Here is a 21,034-nt window from a genome sequence, read left to right as displayed (position 1 = left end):
AAATTTAAACCCCAATTGTTGGAAATGTGGACAAAAGGAAGGTACCTTCTTTCATACATGGTGGTCATGCTCCGAAACAAAAAAAAATACTGGATGAAAATACATAGCTGGATACAGGAAGTAACAGGCTTCCAGATAGAATACACATCAAAGCTGTTTCTTCTAGGAATGATGAAAACAAAATATGAAAAAACAACAACATATATTACTTTACACATGACAACGGCGGCAAGGAAATGAGGGGAAATAACAGATAGTAGAATTAGTAAGAATTAGAAATTCTAATTAGAATTAATAATATAATTTAATAAAAATATAAAGAGTATAGGAGAACACTAATGGGATGATATGTAAATGGTCACAGTCATGCACAAGAGTTGAATGAAAATTGTTTAATTGTTAAAATTCAGTAAAATTTATATTAAAAAAAAAGAACCACACTGGCACAGTGGTTAGAGTGCAGTACTGCAGGCTACTTCTGCTAACTGCCGGCTGCCTGCAATTTGGCAGTTCAGATCTCACCAGGCTCAAGGTTGACTCAGCCTTCTATCCTTCCAAGGTGGGTAAAATGAGGACCCAGATTGTTGGGGGCAAGAGGCTGACTCTGTAAACCACTTAGAGAGGGCTGTAAAGCACCATGAAGCGGTATGTAAGTCTCCTATTTCTATTTATTTGCACTGTTAAATAATCGAAATAAATGTATTTCTTCAAAACTAGCAAAGTTTTGCTATACGAGTATAAATTTTGCCCACAGAATTCTTGTTGTTAAGAGATAATTTTGTGTGGTTCATTTTATGGGATTGTATTTTTATTGGTCAACAACCAAAATGAAGTTCTGTCTATGTACAAATAAAAGGCAATTATTCTGGGCAGCTGTGTAACAGACTTTTGCTGAGTCAGCTCTTCTTGATGGTTTATCCCCACATGCCATGCCATCTTAACTTATTTTATTTATTAATTAAACTTTTATTTATTAATTAAACTTTTATTTATTTATTAAACTTGACCATACCCTTTGGACACCCCCACACCTGTTGGACTAAGAGAGATCTCTTTCACCCAACTTACCTTTGGGACTGCTTGGGAATCATGTACAAGTAGTCCTTGACTTACAACAGTTCATTTAGTGACCGTTCGAAGTTACAACGGCACTGAAAAAAATGACTGACTTATTTTTATTTTTTATTTTATTTTTCATATTTTTATACCGCCCTATCTCCCTAGGGACTCAGGGCGGCTCACAACCAGATAAAAATATACATATAAATACAAATAAAACATCCATTAAAAAACTTATTATAATTGGCCGAATAATTAAAGTGATAATAAAATAATAAAATCTCCAATTAAAACCAATTCGAATTTAAAAACTAGTCCAGTCCTGCGCAAATAAATAGATGTGTCTTAAGCTCCCGGCGAAAGGTTCTGAAAGGACTATTTTTCCACACTTATAACCTTTGCAGCATCCCCAGGGTCACGTGATTTACATCTGGATGCTTGTCAACTGACTCACATTTATGACGGTTGCAGTGTCCTGGGGTCATGTCCCCTTTTGAGGACAAGCAAACCAGAAACCAGATTCGTTCAATAACCGTGTTACTAATTTAAGAGCTGCTGTGATTCGCTTAACAAATGCAGCAAGAAAAAACGTAAAATGGGGCAAAACTCACTGACCGCAAATGTCTTACTTAGCAACATAAATTTTGAGCTCAATTGTGGCCGTGAGTCGAGGACCACCTGTATAGAAACGCACAGCTCATATCTCAAGACTTTTAAATTTTCTGATTTGGATGTAAACAAGGAACAGAGAATCAATGACAACGTTACCCTTTCTTTCCTGATAATAAAAAGGTGACACCTTCATCTAAATTGTTGCATCCCCAGAGATATCTATAAATTGAAGTTGTCCTTTTCAGGGGTGGGGCTGCTGGGGGTTCACAGGAGTTCAGGAGAACCTCTAGCTAAGATTCTGTGCAGTTCGGAGAACTCCCAAATCCCACTCCTGGCTGGCCCTGCCCACCCCTCCCCTCCTCTCCCCTCCCAGGAGTCCCCATGCAGCCCGTTTTGGATGCAGGTAAGTACAGGGCATGCACAGAGGCTCAGGGATGGTGAAAAACGGGCCTACCAGAAAGGGGCCTCCAGTCCGGAGCCTGGGGAGGCCATTTTTGCCCTCCTGGAGGCTCAAGAAAAGCCTCCGGAGCCCAGGGAGGGCAAAAATGCCCCCCCACACTGTGGTGTAGGAGGCCAACTAGGCCATACCAACCATGGCTACGCCCACCCAGCAACCGGGCAGAGAACCCCTTGCTAAAAATTTTGAAGCCCACTCCTGGTCCTTTTGCAACTAGGATGGACAAAGTCAGCCCCCATATCTCCTTTGCCCCTTAATAATTATTCACTTTATTACCTGAAATCCGAAACAGATGGTTGGGACAACGCTGAACATGGAAGCCCAAGAGCTGTGCAATTGAAAAGCAAAACAAGGATGTACATTATGAAGGTGCCCGCCATTGGTCTATATGGAAACGGCCATAAAAATCACGGTCTATTTGCTATCTAGGTAGGAAAATGCCCTGGAAGATTTTTAAAGAATGCTCCTCCTCCCCCGTTGTAGACTGGCTTCTTCCTTAGCCATCTTTCTTCACGGTAATAATTTATGTTAATATTTATCTTTTTAAAGCGTACATTCTCATTTTTATCTTGTAATCTGCTAAGTGATGCTTGATGATAAGATGGGCAGCATAGACATTTAATAAAAATATAAAAGATAATAAAAAACATAAAAGAACATTCCCCCCCCCATCTTCCCATCTTCCCATCATCTTGCCTTGCCACCTGTCAGAAATAGTGTAGGGTCTCCTGCTTGGGTGGGGTGGGTGGGTTGGACTAGATGACTTACAAGGTCCCTTCCAACTCTGTTATTCTTACCTAAATTGGTCAGGCAGATTTTATTTAGAAGAACAGAAAAGCAGTTTCTGGTGAGGGAATAAATCTGTTTTCTTTGGCAATACCATTCACTTCATTTCCCCCCCCCCACATTTTTCCACATTCCACAAAACATGTGGTATCCGTGATCAACACATCTGGACATGTTGTCCAGTTTGCTCACAGAGAAGAAATAATTATGATTGGTAAGAATAATACTGCCTAATACTGCAATCAACCTGTTGCACTTAAGGCAAACTCAATTACATTGAGGGCCACATCAGGGCTGTGGTTGACCTTCGGGGGGGGGGAGGTGACCATGGCCAACTGGGTGTGCGTGTCCAGCTTGATGTCATTCACTGAGCGTGGCTGACTTTTTGAAGCCCACTCCTGGTCCTTTTGCAACAAGGATGGACAAAGTCAGCAAAGGATGGAAACATGCCAGCTTGATGCCACTCCCCAAACTGCTGGCATGTTTCCTCTTCCCATTGGGTAGACCGGGCTGAAGCAACACGGGCCAGCCTCTTACATTTTCCAGGACGGTCCCACAACCGGATCCGACCACATCGCAGGCCAGATTCAGCCTGCAGCCCTTGTGTTTGGCACCCCTCACCTATGGGCTGGTGTTCTGACCTAGGCTTCCCCAAACCACAAAGCAGTCTCCTTGTCGCGACAAAAACCCCTTTTTATTAAGTTACTGTGAATTCTTCTCATTCACATCCAGCAAAGTCTTTCAAGGGAGAATTTACAGTCACAGGCCTTATCTGGCTTGGAAAGCTGCCAGGCCGATATCTTCAAAACTTGGCAAGAAGTCCCTGAGAATCACAAACCAATTACTTGTCTCCTGCAAACTCCACTCCCCTTTCGCTCCTCTTTATTCCCTAAGGGAGGGGCCATTCACCATCCACCTGTGCCTTTACTCCCAAGTAAACTCCCTTCTCCTGGCAGCCCTGCGCATGCGCACACTGGGAACAGGCTCCAGCTGTTTTTCTGCCCCACTGATATCCGACTCCAAAGGCAGCTGACAACTGTAAGACAGCCCTGGTCCCATCTCTGCCTCTGACACAGAGCTCTCATCAGAGCCTTCCCCAGACTCCAGGACTGGCCCATGTTCCTCCCCAACCTCCTCACTGTCTGAGTCTGCCACCAGCTCTGCTGGCTGCTGACGGGCCACAACAGCTTGTTTGTCCCTTAGGGCAAATGAGAAGCACTAGACAGGATTTTCAGCAGGACCTTCTCAAGAGTCTCATAATTGCATGATGATTTATGACTTGCATCAAGGAGACTAATTCAAGTACAGCTATGGGTGTCTATATATCCATACCTACCTAGCAGAATGGAGATGTTCCTGCTTAACAGCGTGATCAGTCTGGAGATAATATTTCAGCACAATGACCAGCATCAGGTAGCAGGCAGCTAAAGTACCAAGGATACTGGAAAAGATGCGCAGAAAGAGCAAAATTGGACAGAGGCAAAAGATTCTGCAGGAAGTCCTCAAGAGGACCAACATAGAACTGAGGAGAAATTTCTTAATGGTGAGAACAGTTAACAGTGGACCACCTTGCCTCCAGAAGTTGTGGACGCTCCATCACTAGAGGTTTTAAAGAAGAGATTGGACAACCATCTGTCTGAAATGGTTAAAGGGGCTCCTGCCTAACAGGAGGTTGGACTAGAAGAATTTGAAGGACTGCTATTTTACAAAGCACCTGAAGGCCAGACAAGAAATAATGGATGGAAACTGATCAAGGAGAGATTCAACCTAGAAATAAGGAGAAATTTTCTGACAGTGAGAACAATCAACCAATGGAACAGACGTTGCCTTCGGAAGTTGTGGGAGCTTCATCACTGGACGCTTTCAAGAAGAGACTGGACTGCATCTGTCAGAAATGGTGCAGGGTCTCCTGCTTGGGTGGGAGGTTGGACTAGATGATCTACAATGTCCCTTCCAACTCTGTTAATCTGTTAATTTCTTTAAAGGAAAACCTCCAAGATCCCTTCCAACTCTGTTATTCTGTTGTATGACTATAATGGAGCCTGCTCATTAAGGTCATAGGTTTTGATGGTCGTAAAGCAGTCATGGGACCAATCTGATGCTATGTTTTTTTGCAGCAGTCATTAAGCAAACACCACAGCTGTAAAGCTGCCACTGCTGCAGTCATTGGGCAAAGGTCGTGGTCATTAAGCAAACCCTGTGGGCACAACTTTGCTGAAAACCGGATGTCAGTGCCAGCCTTCAGCAAAACTATCGTAAAATGAAGTCATGTGAATGCAGGAAGTGGTGGGTGCTCCATCGCTGGAGGTTCTCAAGGAACGACTGGCAGCCATTTGTCTTAATAAGCCTTATATATAAGGTATGAGGGGTGGGGGAAAGAGAGAAAGGGGGAAGAGAGGGGGAGGGCAGGAGAGAGAGAGAAAGAGGGAGGAAGGGCGGAAAGAGAGGGGGACAGAGAGAGAGAAAGGGAGGGTGGATGGGAAAGTGAGAGATGGAGAGAGGGATGGGGAAAGAGAGAAAGGCGAAGAGAAAGAGACAGAGAAAGAGAGAGGGGAGGGAGAGAAAGAGAGAGAAGGAGAGAGAGGGATGGGGAAAGAGAGGGATGGGAAAAAAGAGAAAGGGGAAGAGAAAGAAAGAGAGAGGGGAGGGAGGGAAAGAGAGGGAGGGTTGGGGAAAGAGGGAAAGGGAGAAGAGAAAGAGAGAAAGAGGGGAGGGAGAGAGAGAGAAAAGGAGAAGGGGAAGATGGGAAAGTGAGAGAAGGAGAGAGGGAAAGAGAAAGAGGGAGGGCAGGAAAGAGAAAGAGGGGAGGGGGAAAGAGAAGGGGGGAGGAGAAAGAGAGAGGAAGGGGAGGGAGAGAGAGGAGGAGGAAGAAGGGAAAGAGAGAGGAAGAGAGAGGAAGGGGAAAGAAAGAAAGAAAGAGAGAGAGGGGAGAGAGAGAAGGGAGGGTGGATGGGAAAGTGAGAGAAGGAGAGAGGATGGGGAAAGAGAGAAAGGGAAGAGAAAGAGACAGAGAAGAGAGAGGAGGAGAGAAAGAGAGAAGGAGAGAGGGATGGGGAAAGAGAGGATGGGAAAAGAGAAAGGGAAGAGAGAGAAAGAGAGAGGGAGGGAGGGAAAGAGAGGAGGGTTGGGGAAAGAGGAAAGGGAGAAGAGAAAGAGAAAGAGGGAGGGAGAGAGAGAAGGAGAAGGGAAGATGGGGAAAGTGAGAGAAGGAGAGAGGGAAAGAGAGAAAGAGAGAGGGAAGAGAAAGAAAGAGAGGGATGGGGAAAGAGAAAGGGGAGGAGAAAGAGAGAGGAAGGGAGGGAGAGAGAGGAGGAGGAAGAAGGGAAAGAGAGAGGAAGAGAGAGGAAGGGGGAAAGAAAGAAAGAAAGAGAGAGAGGGGGAAGAGAGAGAAAGGGAGGGTGGAAAGAGGAGAGGGAAGGGGGAAGAGAAAGAGAGAGAGAAACGGGGAAAGAGATTGGAAGGGAAAGAGAAATGATTTATTTATTTATTTTTATTTGTCGAGTATGTATTAGATAATATATATATATAAGTATAAACATGAATTGAATACATACAATGAATACAATTAAAGGGAACATTAGGACAGGGATGGTAGGCACGCTGGTGCTCTTATGATATTACAAAAGTTTTTTTTATTGTTGCTAAATGTAATATTTCAAAAGCAGAAAAAAAATGAAGGGGCATATTTATCACGTTTTTCTTAGAACAATTGGCTGGTGTCGTGTCCCACTCCTCCGCTGACGGCCGGGTCAGGGAAATCCGAATCAGGCTTGCCTCTGCAGCTCTGCCCAAAGTCCTAGCAAAGTCCTCAGAGCAGGCAGGAGACCAGAAAGTGACTTCAGCAAGATAAGTTCGACTTTGCCTAACTCAGAGACTGCCAGAAAGCAGATCCTTTATATAGGCCATGGGGTGTGGCTCCATGACTCAGCACTCATTAAGGCCTGCCCCTCCCTTCCTTCTGTTGCCTCCGCCTATCCAGTCTTCTGATGCGAGGGTCACTCCAATCAGCAGCTGTTGGAAATAAACCTTCCTCAGGCTCACATGCTGTGGAGGAGGGGGAGGGGTCTAGCTGCTCCGTTTGCCTGGGCATGGAGCCAGGGCTGGGGCCGGGGGGTGCTCCCTCCTCTGCAGCCTGCTTGGGCATGGAGCCAGGACTGGGGCCGGGAGGTGCCCCCTCCTCTTCAGCTTGTCTGGGCATGGAGCCAGGACTGGGGCCGGGAGGCATACATTCCTCCGTGTTCGGGAGCAGATAAGAAGGCCCCGGCTGCTGTGAGAGCGGGCAAGACACAACACCTAGATAGCACACAGGGTTAAATTGATGTGTTAGTACGTTGCGATAAATAAGTGGGTTTTGGGTTGCAGTTTGGCCACTCGGTCCCAAAAAAGATCACCATCATTGATATAAAGTGTCAGCAGGGGGCTGGACTAAAAGATCTCCAAGGTTCCTCCCAACCCTGTTATTCTATATTTTGTGTTCTTGTTCTGCACCCTACTTTTTACCTTGTCCAACCAGGGTAAAACCCATATTCTTCCTCCCAAAACATACCCGGGATATAAATCAGATCCAAGTTCGATTTAGACTTAATCCCTGGCATACCCCAGTTCCAAAAATGAGTCCTTTGAACTCTTTCTTACCTTGTATATTTTTGGAAGCCAATTTGTCTTGGAATGGAGAGCGGGAAAATAACCAGGAGGCACAAGGTGGACAAGGTGAAACGTTGGTCAATAAACCAAGGCTGTTGAAAAGTGTCTCCATTCAGGGTTTCGTTGAGAGAGAAAGAGTCACATACTGGAAAAGAGTTAGGAAAGGGCAGGAATGTATCCGAAGGCTTTTGAATCTGACCAATTTATCAGTTTGCTGTTATTTTAATCTACAGGTAGTCCTCAATTTATGACCAATCGTTTACAAATCACTCCAAGTTAAAACAGACCATGAAAAAGGTATTTGGGACCCTGATTCAAAATTCTGACTTATGTACCCTCACAAGTGACCCTAACCCCCATCCTCAGGCATGTGATCCCATTTTGGGCATTCGGCAACTGGCCAGCATTTTTGGCCATTTGAAGCATGCAGTCACATGACCCTGATTTATGTTGAGGGTTTTTTCAGCAACTGATGTTTACTTCCAGTTTTTTGGGGAAAATGCCCCATAGCAAACAATAGGTTTCTTAGTGACCATTGCAAAAAAGGTAGTAAAATCTCTCATGGTCTCATCATGACCCAGTTAAAAATGGTCATGACTCATGATCTACTATTGTAAATGCAGGCTCAATTTACCCAATTTACTCAATTTTTCAATTGCTTTCAGGACTTTCACAAAATTGCTATCGTGCAAAAGATGGTCACGGTTTACCTTTATCAGAAGACAAGCTGGCATGGTCCTCACCACCCTCAGTAACTCCCCAAAAAAGAACCTCTAAGATAGGGGTGTCAAACTTAAGGCCCGTGGGCTGGATCCTGTCCACAGGGTGCTTAGATCTGGCCCACAGGGCCGCCCTGGAAACACCAAAGGACTAGCCCGTGGTGCCTCTGCCAGCAAAAATGGAGCTCAGGAGGGCTGTGCATGGCCTCCCCGAGCTCCATTTTCACTGGCAGAGGGCTGCAGGAGGCCATCATGGCCAAAAATTGAGCCTTGATGAGTGATGTTGAGCTGGCCGTGCCCACCCTGGCCACACTTGCTCCGGCCACCCCGCCACCCCAGCCCGTGGTTGGGGTGGTGTCAAACACAACCCTGATGCAGCCGTCAGTGAAATCGAGTTTGACACACTGCTCTAAGACCATAAGTCAAATTGAACATTTTTTTCTTCTGGACAGGTGGCCACATATCCAAATAAAGTCATTTTATTTTCTAAGAATTCCTCTGGGGCTTACATAGGATACAGAGGTTGTCCAGGAAATAAAGCTGAGGTCCAGGGTTGGTGCCTTGCAGCTCTCCAGATTCTTAGTAGATAAATTGTATGAAAAAACAAAATGAATCAAGTCAGAGGAGACTTGAAACATCCTAGGCATGCTGGTTACTCCATGTACTTATTTTAGAATGGAGAACAAACTCTATGTGGAATTGACCACATTGTCCTCTACTGTCCTGAATCTAACCCTTCTATGAAGCTTGGGAAAATTGCATCAGGATAAACTAAGCACCTTAGAATATATGCTTTAAATCATGGCTGGCTGGGGAATTCTGGGAGTTGAAGTCCATAACTCTTAAAGTTGCCAAGGTTAGACAAGCCTCATTTAAATCATAAAGTCTAGGGCTATCCCAGAGAGGCTGAGTATTCTGGCCCAGAATGGCCAACTTCATGACTGAGTATTTTTTCTGCTGAAAAAAATGGAAGTCACCTCCTTTACCATCCCCACCAACCTCACCCAGCCAAAAAAGACTGCCAAGTACTAAAGAAGAGTTAGCAAATTCCAAGGGAATCCAGGTCTCACATTTTTCTAGTTGATCTCCCATAACTCTGAGGAAGGCCACGGAGATCATGAAGAGGTTCAAGATGAAGCACACTTCGCAAAGCTTGCCCATAGCTGACCCACAGATTTCTCTCACCACACCTTGGTAGGTTGTCTGAGTGCTGATGGAAGCAGCATAACCCAAGATTACTAAGCCGCTAATGAGGAATATCAAAGATCCCTGCCAGGAGAGACAAGAGAAGAAGACACTGAAGAGAAGTACTGTAGAAGCCAACTGAAAACAAGACAATGAAATATGTCCCTGTCCATGGTGCTGAAGTCTAAGGAGTGTCTCTAAGAATTATCTTGGGTAGCCACTACTTGCATTTCTACAGAAGGCACATGGCGGACCTCTTACCATTGGCCCATCCACTTGATACATTAGACCAAGTTTACACAACATACTAAATCTCATATTAGCCCAACATATTGTCCACATGTACATTCCATGTTATGCTCAAATCATCTACATTAACATGATGGCCTGATTCACCCAACAGATTAAGTCCATGATCAAGTTCCCCACAAAACACCAGATCATAAATGCCTTTAGTCCAGTCTAGGCATGTGATGCAAACCAAGTCTTCATCCTTAACAAGGATCAAATTGAAAGAACTGCTGCTGAAGATTTATTCTGCATTTTTTCCATCAGTCTTAAGTTCTAGTCCCTACAAGATGGACAAAAAGTGAAATTAATGTCACAGTTTACTCATAGAATCATAGGGCTGGAAGGGATCTTGAAAGTCTTCTAGTCCAAGCCCGTGCCTAAGGAAGGAGATTTTATTCCATTCTTGAGAAATGGTTGTTCAGTCTTTTCTTGAAGACCTCCAGTGATGGAGCACTGACTACTTCTGGAGGCAAGCCATTTCCTGTTCTCAGTCAGGAATTCCTCTTTAGAACTTGTAAGGAAAGAAAAAGCAAGAAAAAATTCCTCCCTGGGACAAATTAATAGGCTGTTGTTAACCACAGCTCCAGAAGGAAGAACGGAAGAGTAAACTTTTACTCCAATTTCATTCTCACAACAGCTCAGATAAATAGCTTATGATGAATAATGATGATTGGCTTGAAAGTATGCTTCATCTTTTTCTTTAGATATTTGAGAGGGTTGGTTCTTCTTTTGTTGTTTGAGAAGATTGGTTCCTCTTTAGATGTTTGAGAAGGTTGATTCTTGCTTCTTACCAAGCAAGCTCTCAGACAAAAGTGTTCACCAGAACTTAGCCAGCTTCAGAACTTTGACATTGGCTGAATATTACAAAACAGTTTTCCATCAAAAGAAAAAGGTAGCCCTATTTCTGTTTGAAGTTCAAACATACGATTTTCTTTACAACTTTACAGAAAAATTAATACATTGTGTTAAGGCTTAAATGTTCATGGACCAATGCAACTGTAAATCTACAGTATTAGCCTTTACTATGACACAAGACAAGCCATTTCGTGTTGCTGATGCAACTAAATAGTGTGGAATTGGACACAAAAGGACCATATTCTTTAAAATGTGGAGAATTTGGATGCATGTATAACTTTCTCAGGACTTTTGTATATGGATGTATAAATCTCAGGACTCATTTTTTACTTGCTCTATGTGTGTGTGTGTGTGTGTGAGAGAGACAGAGAGAGACAGAGAGACAGACAGAGAGACAGACAGACAGACACAGACAGACACAGAGAGATCTCACCTGATGAGAAATTCAGAAATGGAAAAGCCTGAACATGTTATTATATTACATTACTGGTTGCAATAAAGCTACCGAGCTGAGGAGTTTAGTGGTTATCTATACGATAAAATCGTTCAGCTTCGGGATGGCCTGGATCAAAATTGGGTGGATCCAGATGAGAGGTCGGAGAGCTGTCTTGTTGAGACTGTTTGGGATGAGTTTGACCCTGTGACTCCCGAGGACATGGACAGGTTGCTGGGGAGGTTGAATGCCACCACATGTTTCCTGGACCCGTGTTCCTCCTGGTTGGTACTGGCCACGCAGGAGGTGACACGAGACTGGCTCCAGGGGATTACTAATGTTTCTCTGTTGGAGGGGGTCTTTCCTGCTGCCTTGAAAGAGGCGGTGGTGAGACCTCTCCTCAAGAAGCCTTCCCTGGACCCAGCTGTTTTAGGTAATTATCGTCCGGTCTCCAACCTTCGCTTTGCGGCGAAGGTTGTAGAGAGTGTGGTGGCATGTCAATTACTCCAATACCTGGATGAAACTGTCTATCTAGACCCGTTCCAGTCCGGCTTTCGGCCCGGATACAGCACGAAGACAGCTTTGGTCGCGTTGGTTGATGATCTCTGGAGGGCCAGGGATAGGGGTTATTCCTCTGCCCTGGTCCTATTAGACTTCTCAGCGGCTTTTGATACCATCGACCATGGTATCTTGCTGCACCGGTTGGAGGGATTGGGAGTGGGAGGCACCGTTTATCAGTGGTTCTCCTCCTATCTCTCTGATCGGTCGCAGACGGTGTTGACGGGAGGGCAAAGATAGACTCCGAGGCCCTCACTTGTGGGGTGCCACAGGGGTCGATTCTCTCGCCCCTCCTGTTCAACATCTAGAATACAGCTCACCTGTTTGGAACCCTCACCACATCTCTGACATCAATACAATTGAACATGTCCAGAAATATTTTACAAGAAGAGTTCCTCTGAAAACAACAAAATACCTTATCCCACCAGACTTGAAATCCTAGGCTTAGAAAACTTGGAACTCCGTTGCCTTCGACAAGACCTAAGTTTAACTCACAGAATCATCTATTGTAATGTCCTTCCTGTCAAAGACTACTTCAGCTTTAATTGCAATAATACAAGGGCAACCAATAGATTTAAACTTAATGTTAACCGCTTTAATCTAGATTGCAGAAAATATGACTTCTGCAACAGAATCATCAGTGCTTGGAATACTTTACCTGACTCTGTGGTCTCTTCCCATAATCCTAAAAGCTTTAACCAAAAACTTTCTACTATTGACCTCACCCCATTCCTAAGAGGACCATAAGGGGCGTGCATAAGCGCACAAACGTGCCTACCGTTCCTGTCCTATTGTTTTTCTTTTCTTCTTCCTATATATGTTTATATACTATATAATCTTTTTGTATGATGTTGTGACAAAATAAATAGCTTTTCATGCACAGGTGGGCTGTAGGAAGAGAAAGATGTTAAATCAGAATGAAGCATTGCCAGGCAAATAAAGGTTACCCTCAACTTACAATCACATTTAGGACCTGAATTTCCATGGCAAAGCCAGGTTAAATGAGTCACACCTGATTTCATGACATTTGCCACAGTCGTTAAGTGAACTGCTGTGCAGCTGGTAAGTGAATCACATGGTTGTTAAGCAGAACTGGCTTCCCCCACTGACCTTCCCCGTCGGAAGACAAATGGGAAGGTTCTACATGGTGACTGCATTACCCCAGAAGACTACAACTTGCTGGTTCCCAAGTACCCAAATTCTGATCACATGACTTTGGTGCAACAGTCATAAGGGTGTGGACTGATTGCAAGTCACTTTTTTTTCCAATGCTAATGACTGAATGGTCACTAAACAAATGCTTCTAAATCAAGGACTACATGTAGCTGCATCTCTGTCAAAGGACCTCTCTAGTCTTCCGTCCTTAGGTTATTAGCAACCTGTGGAACTTACTTCCAAATCAACAGTTAGGACTGGATGACCCAAAATTTATCACTATTTATTCCATGAGGACAAGGATCTACAAGAAATCTCAGGGTAGTCCAAACAGCAAGAGATCTCAGGGATCTGATCCACAAGAAATCCCAGATATCCGATCTACAAGAGATCACAGGTAATCCAATCTACAAGACATCTCAGATATACAATCCACAAGAGATCTCAGGTATACAATCTACAAGAGATCTCAGGTGATCCAATCCACAAGAGATCTCAGGTGGTCCAACCTACAAGAGATCTCAGGTGGTCCAATCCACAAGCGATCTCAGGTGGTTCAATCCACAAGCGATCTCAGGTGGTTCAATCCACAAGAGATCTCACATATACAATCTACAAGAGATCTCAGGTGGTCCAGTCTACAAGAGATTTCAGGTAATCCAATCCACAAGACATCTGGAGAGCTTTCTGTTGGCACTTACCAGTTCCACAGAGATCGCTGGGGCCATTCCACCAGCTTTATTAAAGGCCCAGGGGAAGTTCAGGAGTCCTGCTCCAAGGGCAGATTTTAGCAAGATGAAGATGGCACCCAATGAGGAAAGCTGGGGACTATCAGACTCCAGAGATGGCTTTGCTAGCAAGCTGATGCTCTCTCTAGCCAGCTCCTCCATGTCTGAAAAGAAAAGGATGATTAGGTGTTTTATTGCTATCAGGTCTAAGTGGACATCAAGAACTCCACCATACTTCTCATGGAAGTCAATCCAACTCCATGGCTTTGCAGAAAAGTTCAAAAGGTTTTCTCCATCTGGGGGGAAAAATGACAAAAATAATGGGAAGAGGGGGTCCAAAGGTTTTTTTCCCTACCCCCTGCCCCACTCACAAGCTTAACCTACTGAGGGGAGGGGGCTGGGAAATGAGAGGAACCTGTGAAATAGAGTAAACAATCCTAGGACCGAAGGAATGTGAAATGTCATTGTACGTATGCAAGTGCTAAAAATAAATGAAGCTTCTCTGGGCAATTTGCAGCCCTTAACGGACACTTAATGTGAAGGACAGCTGCAGGATTTGGGTTTGGGTAGTCTAGAGAAAAGAAGAATTAGGGGTGACAAGATAGCCGTATTCCAGTACTTGAGGGGCTGCCACAAAGAAAAGAAGGGTCAAATTATGCTCCAAAGCACCAGAGGGCAGGACAAGAAACAATGGATAGAAACTAATCAAGGAGAGACGCAACCTGGAATTAAGGAGAAACTTCCTAACAGTGAGAACAATTAACCAGTGGAACAGCTGGCCTTCAGAAATCGTGGGCACTCCATCACTGGAGGTTTTTAAGAAGAAACTGGACAGTCACTTGTCTCAATGAAATAGTGTCTCCTGCTTGAGCAGGGGGCTGGACTAGAAGACCTGCAAGGTCTATTCCTATTCCTATTCCTATTCTATTCTATTCTATTCTATTCTATTCTATTCTATTCTATTCTATTCTATTCTATTCTATTCTATTCTATTCTATTCTATTCTATTCTATTCTATAGAAGGTTCAATGGGAGAGGTTAAAAGTGAACATCATGAAAATAGCAAACATGCTAGAGATTTTGCAGGGAGATGTTTGCTGACCAAGGCCAACTTAAACCAGAGCCGTTGTATGCAAGAGAGCAGCGCCCAGTCTTTGACTCAACATCCAGATGTTCTTAAGATGTTCAGTTCAACCTTGGCATCTCCAGCATGGTGGGTGGGGAATTCTGGGACCTGAATGTCAATTAAGATTTTCAATCATCCAGATACAGTCGTCTGAAGTTGAGTCATGGGAACAGGACTTCTTTTCTTTTTTGGTTTGAAATGTTTTGCTGTTGATCCAAGGAGCTTCATTTTGAGCACGTTGATTAGGGGGACCCCAAATATGTCCTCAAGGCTGGTTTCATTTCCCACATAACTGAATAGACTCATTAGATGAAAATGAAACCATCCCAGAGGAAATATATAGGGTCCCCCTAACCAACTTCTTCAGACTGAAGAAGTTTCTTGGGTAAGCAATGAACTGTTTCAAATCAAGAAAGAAAAAAAGTCCAGTTGCCATTCTAGTCTAGTTCTTTTTTTATTATTATTATTAAAAAAGTTTTACAAAATTTTAACAAATATCTCCCCTCCTCCGCCCTCCGCCCTCCCCCAAACTCCCCCCTTCCCCCCTCCCCCTTTTCCCAACACCCCCTCTCCCAGACTTCCCAGAGCAAAGTACAGGGTATAACAAACATCTAACAATCATAAGCTAAACTTATGCTAACTATCCATAAACTCTCATCCTACCCTAGTACCTTAACTCTCCTTTTACATAAAGAGAAATATAAATATAATTCTTGGAGTCTGTTCATTCAAAAGCTATTTGATATTTCTTGGTCTGATATTTATTTTGAATATAGTCAATCCATCTTCTCCATTCCACTATGTATCTTTCTTGTGAACAGTCTTTCAAATATGCTGAAATTTTTGCCATCTCTGCTAAATTTGCAACTTTTAATGTCCATTCTTCAATTGTAGGCAAATGTTCCAATATTGCTCTACCAATAGTCTGGCTGCTGATATTAAATTTAAAATCAATTTACTCTCTATTATCGTACAATCCGAAATTATACCCAGTAAAAACAATTGTGGAGTAAACTTTATCTTCTTTTTCAAAATATTTTGCATGACCCACCAAATTCTTATCCAAAATGGTTTGATTTTTTTAGAAGTCCACCATATATGATAATAAGTAGCATCATCACAGTTACATCTCCAACATTTAGCTTGCAAATTCGGATACATACAGGCTAATTTTTTAGGATCTAAATGCCATCTATAAAACATTTTGTAGAAATTTTCTCTTAAATTTTGTGCTTGTGTAAATTTAATGTTTCTAACCCAAATTTTCTCCCAAGTTTCCATCATTATAGGTTCCTGTATATTTTGTGCCCATTTTATCATACAGTCCTTAACTAGTTCCGTTTCTGAATCTATTTCTAGCAATGCATTATACAACCTTTTAAAATATGCGATTGACTTTGGTCTCTAATCCGTTTTACCAAATTTTCCTCGTTTTGCATGATACCAATTTTCTGGTCCTCTTTCCATCTATCTTGCAGCTGTCCGTACTGAAACCAAGTATGAATTATCCTTTCTTCTTTCATTATATTTAGAGATTTCAATTGTAATTTACCCTTTTCCATAGAGAGAAGCTCTTTATAAGTAATCACCTCCAGTTTTTGTTCTGTACTTATGTTCTCTATTGCATGCCTGGGACTTGCCCATATAGGTATTTTGTAGTTTAATTTATATTTACTTTTTCCAAACCCGCAACAGAGCATTTCTAAGTATATGAGCTTTAAAAACTTTATCCACTTTTTTATCATAAAGTAAGCATGCCATCCATATAACAAATCATAACCTTCTATATTCAATATTTTTTCTTCTGTTGAATTAAACCAATCACTAATTAGTGATAGGGCAGCTGTTTCATAATATAATCTTAAATTAGGCATTTTAAGACCCCCTCTTTCACGTATATCCTGTATTATTTTCAGTTTTATTCTCGGTCTTTTACCAACCCATTTAAATTTATTAATTCCATTCTGCCATTCTTTCAAATTTGCATCTTTTTAAAGTATTGGTATCATTTGAAACAAAAATAAAAACCTGGGCAAAACATTCATTTTTATTACTGCTATTCTTCCCAATAAAGATAACTGCAACTTTTTCCAATTCTCCATTTCCTTCTGCATTTTTTGCCATAAAACTTTATAATTATTTTTATATAATTTCACATTTGAAGCTGCAATATACACTCCTAGGTATTTAACTTTTTTTACTATTTCAAATCCCGTTATTCTCTCTAATTCTATTTTTTGCTGTATAGTCATATTTTTAGTTATTATTTTTGTCTTTTGTTGATTTACTTTAAATCCAGATACCTTTTCATATTGACTAGTTATATCCATCAAGTGTACAACCGATTGTATTGGTTGGGATAAGGTAACAACCAGGTCATCTGTAAATGCCCTTAATCTATAATCTTGATGTCTAATTTTAATTCCCTTTATTTTATTTGACCCGCATATTTTATTCAGTAAAGGTTCTAACATTAAAATAAATAATAGTAGCAACAAAGGGCCTCTCTGCCTTGTCCCTTTTTCAGTTCTAAAAACTTCTTTTAAACTACCATTAACTATTATTTGTGCTGTTTGTCCCTGATATATTACCCTAATTGTTTGTTTAAAACATTCCCCAAACTGCATCTTTTCTATTATTTTAAATAAAAATTTCCAATTCAATCTATCAAATGCCTTCTCTGCCTCCAAGAAAAAGAGCGCTGCAGGGACCTGTTTTTCTCTCTCCAGATATTCCAATAAATTCACAATTTGTCTAACATTATTTCTCTTTTGTCTCCCTCTTATAAAGCCTGATTGATCATTGTGAATCTTTTGTTGTATAACTAACATTAATCTATTTGCTAGTATTCTAGCAAAAATCTTGTAATCAGTATTCAAAAGTGATATTGGCCTATAATTTTCTGGTTTAGTACAATCTTGATCTTCCTTAGGTATCAGTGAAATAAAAGCTGATCTCCAGGATAGAGGTACATCTCCTCCAAGTCGAATTTTATTAAATAACTCCTTAAGCGGATCCACCATTTCAAGCTATAAATTTTTATAATAAACAGCAGTTAGTCCATCTGTTCCTGGAGCTTTACCTATTTTTAACTGCTTAATAGCTAAGGTAATTTCTTCAGAGGTTATAGATTGATTCAATCCTTCCCTTTGTTCTGGCATAAGTTCAGAAATATTCTCTTCCTGTAAATATTTATCTATATCTATATCTTGAATTGAGTCGCTAGCATATAGTTTTGTATAAAATTCTAAAAAAGCTTTTTTAATCATATTCTGTAGATATACTTCTTTACCTTTGTATTCTATCTTTCCAATAATACGTGATTTCTGTTTTTTTCTTATTGCATATGCTAGCCACCTAACTGGTTTGTTGGCATTACAAAATGTATTATGCTTAACATATTGTAGATTAATTGCTACCTGGTCTGCTATCAGCATATTAAACTGCCCTTGTAATATGTTTATTGTCTCTTTAACTTTTTTATCTTCTGGATTAAGTATGAGTAATTGCTCTTTCTTTTTTTTTTCCTCTTCTAAATCCCTACACTGCTTCTGCTGTTTAAGTCTATGTTTATTATTCATATATATTAAAATTCCCCTCATATATGCTTTACTTGCATCCCAAACCATTTCTATCAATGTACCCTTATTCATATTCATAACAAAAAACTTTCATTTGTCTTTTACATTCCTTTACATTTTCTTCATATCTAAACAAGTTTTCATTTAACCTCCAGGATCTCCTAACTCCCTTTTCCTGATCAAATTCCACCCATACATCATCAAAAAAGGACAACAAAGATTGTTCTTTCTGCGGCAACTCAGAAAGCTCAAACTGCCCAAGGAGATACTGATCCAGTTCTATGATCAGTCAAAGTTCTTGAACATATCTTCGTCTTCTTTACCCTGAAAAGAAAATCAATAGAAATTAGTATAAAATCAATCCTAGAAAAGGATTGATGTCTGTCAGAAAAAAAGGTGAAGTCTTTTTCTTCAGCATTCTGTTCTTGCCAAATATCTCTCAGCTCCAGATCTTCCATCATATCAAAAAAAACTTTATGCAATTTTGCGCGACTTAAAATATTTCGAGAAATACTTTTTTATCTTTTCGCGTATCCAATATCCATTCCAATCTCCCATTAATATAAATGATTTATAATTTCACTGTATTATTTTGGTATGCAAAAATTTATAGAATTTTTCTTGCTGTTGATTAGGTGCATATACTCCAGTTAGAAGTGTTCTCTTCCCCTCTATTAAAAGTTCAATTGCAATGTATCGTCCTTGAGCATCTGCCTCAACTAATTTAGCTATTAGTTCTTTCTTTAGGTATATAACTATACCATTCTTCTTCTCTGGGACCGATGCAACAAAATGTGTACCTAATCTTGAATTTATCAAATATTTTTGATCTGATATTCTAATATGTGTTTTCTGCAAGCAAATTACATCATTTTTAAATTGTTTCAAATAATGAAATATCTTTTTTCTTTTTTGTGGTGAATTTAGACCATTAACATTCCAAATTAAGAATCTAGTTGCCATTCTTGGCACCTTGGCACCTTGGCATCTTCCTGCATCTTTCTCTTCGGCCTGGCCCCTCCCACAGCTTCTGTTTTAGTAATTTCTTGAGTTTTTGCTTGAGATTGTTGCATCTTTTCTTGTTCTTTATGTTTAGTAGCTGCTCTGATCAATCTTTGCTCTTTTGCATCTCTTATTTTTACCATTAATTCTGGAATTTGGGAAGTATCCAATGATTGTGATAAATCTTCAGTAATTGCAGCTTCTGCTTGTGCTTGTATCTGCTTTCCTTCCTTCTCAGACTTTTTTGCCATCTCTGATTCTCTTCTCCTGACATCTGATGATGGTGGGCTTCCAGCCTTTAAAACGTTAGTATAGAAATCTCTTGCCTTTCAAACTGTATTAAGGCGATATCTTTCTCCTGCATAAACTAATGTTAATCCAGTTGGAACATCCCATCTAAATTGTATCTGTCGATTTCTAAGTTCATTCACCAAGAAGGTAAACTCTTTCCTGTTTCTTAACATTTTAGGAGGAATTTCTTTCAACACTAATAACTCTTGTCCTACTATTTGGATTTTATTTTTATAAGAGGCTTGTAAAATTTCATTTCTAATCGTCCTGGTTGTAAAACAAATCACAAAGTCTCTTGGTAATTGTCTCTGTCTAGCAGCCCAGGAGTTGACACGATAGATTGTATCAATTTGGAATAAAAGATCTATTGGTTGCACTCCAATCAATTGTGTGAAGGCCTCTGAAAAAAATCTCTTTTAAATTCTCTTGTTTGTTTTCTTTCAATCCTCTCACTCTCAGGGCAAACTCCATCGATCTATATTGTAACAAAATTACTTCTTCATCTGCCCTGTCCATCTTGGTTTGAACCTCCTCCATTTTATTTTCCAAATTCAAATTAGATTGATTAATTCTTCCACCCTTTCATCCAACTGGATCATATTATTTACCATACCTTGAAATGCAGACACTATATCTTCTCTTATTTCTTTATTGCGAGCTGATATTTCCTCTGCTATTTCTTTAAGTTTTTCTTCCATAATAGCAGTTTGGAGCTTTAAAGCTTGCTCTACTGATTCCTTTAAAAATTCCTTCAGAGATTCTTGTAAGGCTTCCAAATTTAGCGCTTGTGGGTTAGCTGTATGAGCTTGGGAACCTCCAGCACTTTTAGAAACTCCAGGCTTTAATTACTTAGAGGCCATCTTGCTTTAAATATATTTAGATAACTTCAATAAATCCAATTCTCCTTGATTCTTCAAAAACACAGTAATTGAGTTAAATAAGTCAATTCTGTCATCTTTGAAGCTTTCAGTTTCCACTTTTAAGCCTCTCCACTTCAATATAAAATCCAGCAGCCTTAAACAGCACTAAGAGCGCTAACAGCATTAATAAGCAGTTCCTTAACTTTCACTTACATGCCCTATTACATTATAGGCGCCATTTCCTTTGTTCTTCTTAAGTTGATTCAAAAGGAAACAATGTAGAAACAAAGTTAAGTTTGGTACTTGCAGTTACAATTGCCAGCGCTCCTGTTTTTGCTCCGTCTGCATTGGGATCAGGTTAGAACTAATATGAGGCACAGAAGTGGTCGCGGCGTCTTGTTCTGCTTAAGAAGAAGCGTCCCGGATCCGGAGCTTTCTGTCACGCTTCTGGGGACTCTCACCCTTCAAGCCTCTGGCTTTATTCCTGGGGCTTTCAGGGAGCTCTACCCTCATCCGGCTGCTCTCCTTTCCTTCTTCTCCCGAGGGAAAGGTTTCCAAACCATCAGACAGCTGATTTGCACTGTTCAAGCAGTTTTTAACGTGATCGCAGGGCTGGCGATCCATAGGATCGTCTTCAATGCCAACGGCGCCAACAGAAGTCCAGTCTAGTTCTTGAAGTCCACCCATCTTAA

General features: G+C 41.1%; 1 protein-coding gene across 1 annotated transcript in view; it reads right to left on the bottom strand.

The window, feature by feature from the left end:
* SLC38A8 (solute carrier family 38 member 8) overlaps positions 1-21,034 on the bottom strand; it is a 44,386-nt gene that overhangs the window by 11,422 nt on the left and 11,930 nt on the right. The window contains exons 2-6 of the mRNA XM_058154971.1: positions 13,456-13,646; positions 9,348-9,546; positions 7,550-7,703; positions 4,251-4,355; positions 2,405-2,456 (exon numbers count right to left, since the gene is read on the bottom strand). Of these exons, the coding sequence (XP_058010954.1) occupies positions 2,405-2,456; positions 4,251-4,355; positions 7,550-7,703; positions 9,348-9,546; positions 13,456-13,644 (699 nt within the window). The 5' untranslated portion in view covers positions 13,645-13,646. The remainder of the gene's footprint in view (positions 1-2,404; positions 2,457-4,250; positions 4,356-7,549; positions 7,704-9,347; positions 9,547-13,455; positions 13,647-21,034) is intronic.

The sequence above is a fragment of the Ahaetulla prasina genome, chromosome 12 (assembly GCF_028640845.1).
Source record: "Ahaetulla prasina isolate Xishuangbanna chromosome 12, ASM2864084v1, whole genome shotgun sequence".
Taxonomy (NCBI): domain Eukaryota; kingdom Metazoa; phylum Chordata; class Lepidosauria; order Squamata; family Colubridae; genus Ahaetulla; species Ahaetulla prasina.
This window is presented reverse-complemented; position numbering and strand designations above follow the sequence as displayed.